Here is a 5,000-nt window from a genome sequence, read left to right on the forward strand (position 1 = left end):
GTCAACTCTTGCAACACTCGTCACCATCCATGTGGCAGACGGCCTTAAGGACGTAGGTATGTTCGTACAAGAGAGGATAGAGAGAAGCCTGTATACCATACAGGTACTGGTGAATCAAGGCACATACTATGGGTTGCGAATGAAACACACAATCAGTGTGACTAACAAGCAAACAAAATATTACAATTACAAAATCCTCCCTGAATTCTTATCCTCCTCCAGTTTACTGTTCGTCCCTTCGTAAATGAATTCTGTCACAGTTGTCTCTGTGAATTCCGAATCTTGTTCATCATGGCAAGCCCTACCGAGGCTTGGGTCGCGGAGGGCTCGTTGCAGGTTAAGGACTTTTCCTCCTCCTGAATCTCGGGGAATTACAGGTGATGAGGAGCCCGGGGCTCATCAGTAGAGCCTTCCCCGTAGAGGGATTAGTTCCATCACTGAGTGGCAGCCTATACAGGATTATTTAGTCCACTTTATGATAGCGCTGTAGCAGTATGTGTTTAGAATGTGTTTGACACCTGTTTACTGTGATGATCTAAGACAGATATGAGATGGATACCTGCAACCTCTAAACAGAAATTGGAATTGACCATGCCTTGATGAAAAAAGAGCTAGTGTATTAGGGGCACTAATGTGAAGAATGTTAAGCTCAAGGGCAGGCAATTTAGTATTTTTTTTTGCTTTTACTAAAGCTAAATTTATCACATCAAACAGCAGGCCTGAATATTATGTACAAAGAAAATGACTTCCAGCTCCAATAAAATCCATATACCTTCTAACACTATTGAAATAGTCTCAAGTCCTATTTTACGATCAGCCACGCCAATGTTTTTCTGCTTTAATTCTTAACACACACTATCCCTTTTTGCCTAAATAATACCCAGGAGAACTATGCAGTGGGGCTTGTGTGTTGTTTTACCTTTTCCAGAAAGGACCCTCCCTATCATGTCTTTATTAACGCGATGCATAATTCCAGCCCGTTTAAACCAATAGATTACCTCCTTTCAAAGAAACATCCATGGGCTCTTATTCAAATCGCTTCACCTTTTAACTACCTAATCCTCCCATTGACTTTCAAATGCAGTCAATTACCAACTCCAGCCCTTATTTCACAGTGCTGAGCCTGAGCATACACTATGCATGCAGCAGGCCTGGTGCTCGGTAAATAATCGTCCTTCAGTCAAGAGTCAAGCGCCTCACCGTCCACGTTGACCCCTGACCCCCCCTATCCTCTTTCAGACGGAAGGTCAGCCCGAAGTCGGGAGACAAACAGAGGGGTCGCAAGTCTGCGGTAGCGTGTTTGACCTCAATCTCATTGTGCTGCAGATTGGTGCGGCGGCCTTGCGTGCTCCCACCACACCCTGGCAATCTCCTCGCGTAAGACTCAGAGCCGTGGAGCTGTGTTGCTGCTCTGCAAGCTATTTTTACCCCTCTGTTTACATGGGTGGGCAGCACGGAGGTTGTCTGTGTCCTTTCTTTTGGGGTTAATCTGAGTGAACCAGAGACAGATTTATGATTAGTTTGTGTATTCTGAGTATCTTTAAAGGGGATTACCGAAAGGACCAAGCTACGCAGTGCTTCTGAAAACATTGCTTTCTTACACATAGACACATGTACACTGTGTGAACAGAAATGAGTTTATGACTTTCTCATGTGTTCTGACCCCTTCCACCTCTGTGTGCTGTAGGCTCTGAGATGGTGGAAGCACAATGCCAGAGGTTCGAGGTACGCAGCAGTGATGGAGAGAGAGTACTTTTCTCCGCAGATGAACAGGAGATCAGCATTGGCACTGAAAAACTCAAAGTGACAGGTAATACGCTGATGCATGCACACACACACACACACACACACACACACACACACACACACACACACACACACACACACACAGACCCTAATATCAGCATTAATCGAGAGTCAACAGAGTTTTCTACATGGTTTGTATCCAGAGTCTGTCACATTCAACACACAGTTGACAGTCTAGGTCTGACACACACAGAGTTAGCGGACAGCATGAATGACTGTCACAGCGTGGGCCACACTCTTGCCCTTAGTCATTTGACACTCATCATATCCTGGCAGTCCAGTTCCAATCAAACACTCAACTCAAAATACACACACACACACACACACACACACACACACACACACACACACACACACACACACACACACACACACACACACACACACACACACACACACACACACACACACACACACACACACACACACACACACACACACACACACACACACACACACACACACACACACAGAAAGAGAGAGAGAGAGACATCGAGAGAGTGAAGAATACAGTCATAAAATGAAGTACCCATGGTTTGTTTGTCTATCTCTTGCTCTCTTTTTCCCTATCTCTCTCTCTTTCACGTTGTTGCACTCATTAAACAAACGTCAGGCGAGGTCAAGTGGAAACGCTGGGGGTCAGAGGATGGGTTGGGTGCCTTTCATGCCTGCCCTGTAATTGGACATAGCTGCCCATTACAGCTCCTCAGAAAGAGACGGAAAGGGGCCAGGGTGAAAGAGGGGATGAAATGGTAAATAGGGGAATGGAAGTGATGGATACTGTCATTCATCAACCAGGTTCAGAGAGATGGTGTGTGTGTGTGTGTGTGTGCGAGAGAGAGAGAGAGAGAGAGAGAGAGAGAATTGGAGAGAGAGAGAAAGTTGTAGAATGGAAAACAGGGAGGAAGAGAAGGAGTGGCAGTGAAGATGGAGATCAGTGAAGAGAAGCTAATTGTGGCTCGGCCAGAATAAATGAGCATCACTGTGGAGCTGTCTATCCCTCTTTTCCTCTCTGCTCGCCCTCTCTCTCTCCGTCCTGTTTACTTTTGTCCCTCGTCTTCATCTCTGTTCTCTGCGCTCTCTCTCACACATCCCCCTTTCTTTCATTTACACTCACTCAGTCCTTTACCTCCTTCAGTCTCCTACTCTCCTCTGCCTGTCATTAGGGGTCTGAGTCTTTGTACTGTACCCGCTGTCTGGCCCCAGGGGACTGTCCTCTCTCTCACACGTTTCCCACATCATTACCCTGGCTTACCTATTCTTTGGCCAGACATTGAGATGTCATTAAAGTGCCTTTAATGAACAAGGTGTTGAGTGAATTGTCCTTGGATGGTTAGCTGGGGGTGTTTTTTTTAAAATCTTGTCTAAATTCTCTCTGCCTTTGAGCCAGGGCCTTTTCACTGGGATTTTTTTTAATATTCAAAGGTTTCATTAGCAGCTATCAATAAGCAAGGCCAAAAAGTTGAAGAAGAATATGTTTGCCTTGTCAGTTATAGAGCAGGGGGACACTAGAAAACGCATATGCCTTAAGTCATTAACGATATCAAAATGCAGAGGTGCCAGAATGTGACTGGGTAGTCCAGATATCACACCAATGCTTTTATTAAGGCTGTTGTTTGTTTTTTCCTTTCAATGATATCCTTTTTTGCAGGTAACCATGGAAACAGTGCAGGAGCAGCCTGTTTGGCTGGTGATGATTATGATGGCTATTTTTCTTAATTATGCTGTGTTGGAGATTCATTAAGCTCGCTAATGGAGATGTCCTCTCTGCCACCCCAACCCCCAACCCCCTCACCCCCCAGGCAACGAGGGAGTGGTGTTCGAGCACTCAGTGGAGACGTCCCACGTCCGAGCAGAGCCTTTCCAGGACCTCAAGTAAGACTTGCCCACGTCTCCACATGTCTGGGTGCATCAGCACAGAGAGTGACTTGGCTTGGAGAGCTGAGCATAAACATGAGATGGCACTCAGCATTTGAAACCACAGCCATCTGTTCAGGAGATAAGCCCTCACTGACAGTAGGGAGAGGAGTACTGTTTACCTAGGCGAGGGTTTAGGGAATATGAGGGATCAAGGTGCGAAATATGTGTTTTAGGGAGGTCCTGAGAGAGAGAGAGAAAGCTGGAGGATGAGAAAGACAAATGGAAGGAGGGTAAGAAAGATGGAAGAGCAAAATTGTAGCAGATTAATGCCAGTCTGCAGACTAGGCAGGGAGAGGCCTTAAAAACAGAAGGGAGAGGGAGAGAGATTCAATCAGGCATTCAGTCTTTACAATCAGTGCATCTTACAGAGGCTCTGTATCCTCCAGGGTCAATATTTATCTCTTGGATTTGCCTCTGCGGTTTAGGGCTGCTCCATGGAAATATTCATAGAGAACTGAAGGACAAATGGTCCCTGCCTTAAATATGCAGGCAGCCGCCTTTGTGTCCATGCCCTGGCGTCCCCTGTGATGACCACCTCCATACACTGCATCTAAAGGTCAAACACTCCTCCCACACTCCTGCAGTGTCTCGGGCTCCAGTAGGAGCCAATCCACCAGATTAAACACACACACACACACACACACACACACACACACACGCACACGCACACGCAAATGTCTAAATCTTTCTTCACCTCTTCATCAACTCTTTTTCTCCCTGTTTCTGACCACTTTGTTTTGAATCAATTGTCTGATATTGTTACACGCGCAATGTAATTCATGACTTAACACATTCTATTATTTTATCACTTACACTTACCTTTCATTTCCCCAAGAGACTTCAGTTAGGTAATTCAGTGTGCATGGATATAATACCTTCAATTTAACATGTAACTCTTGCATCCTCTGGGATTGCAATTAGCAGTTAGGCCTTTAATTAAAATGAAACAATCATATCACCAATTGCTTTTAAGCATTTCATTGTTCAAGTGAATTGGATTATACTGATGCATTGCAGTCCTTTTTCATTGTTCACGATCACTGTTAAGGGAAGGCTTTATTGGCAGTTGATTATGAGGGCAAGGATGGGTCAAAATAAACTTCCTGAAGATCTTAATGCAGACATTTCACATCACAACAGACATTCTCCTATCTTCAATCACCATAGGATCCCAGATGGGGCTGTTGTGTGAGCAGTTGTCTAATGAATTAATATTATTGGCCCAACCTGAGTTCTTAATTTAATTTTATGTACAAACATTATCTGTTTTAATG

At 44.9% G+C, this 5,000-nt stretch overlaps 1 protein-coding gene across 1 annotated transcript in view; it reads left to right on the forward strand.

Annotated features, from left to right (window-relative positions):
* Positions 1 to 5,000, forward strand: part of sgcz (sarcoglycan zeta) — a gene marked incomplete at both ends in the record, with an annotated part of 200,847 nt that overhangs the window by 176,917 nt on the left and 18,930 nt on the right. The window contains 2 exons of the mRNA XM_080837147.1: positions 1,688 to 1,810; positions 3,609 to 3,681. Of these exons, the coding sequence (XP_080693273.1) occupies positions 1,688 to 1,810; positions 3,609 to 3,681 (196 nt within the window). The remainder of the gene's footprint in view (positions 1 to 1,687; positions 1,811 to 3,608; positions 3,682 to 5,000) is intronic.

This window comes from Sprattus sprattus (genome assembly GCF_963457725.1).
Source record: "Sprattus sprattus genome assembly, chromosome: 4".
In the NCBI taxonomy this organism is placed as follows: Eukaryota; Metazoa; Chordata; class Actinopteri; order Clupeiformes; family Clupeidae; genus Sprattus; species Sprattus sprattus.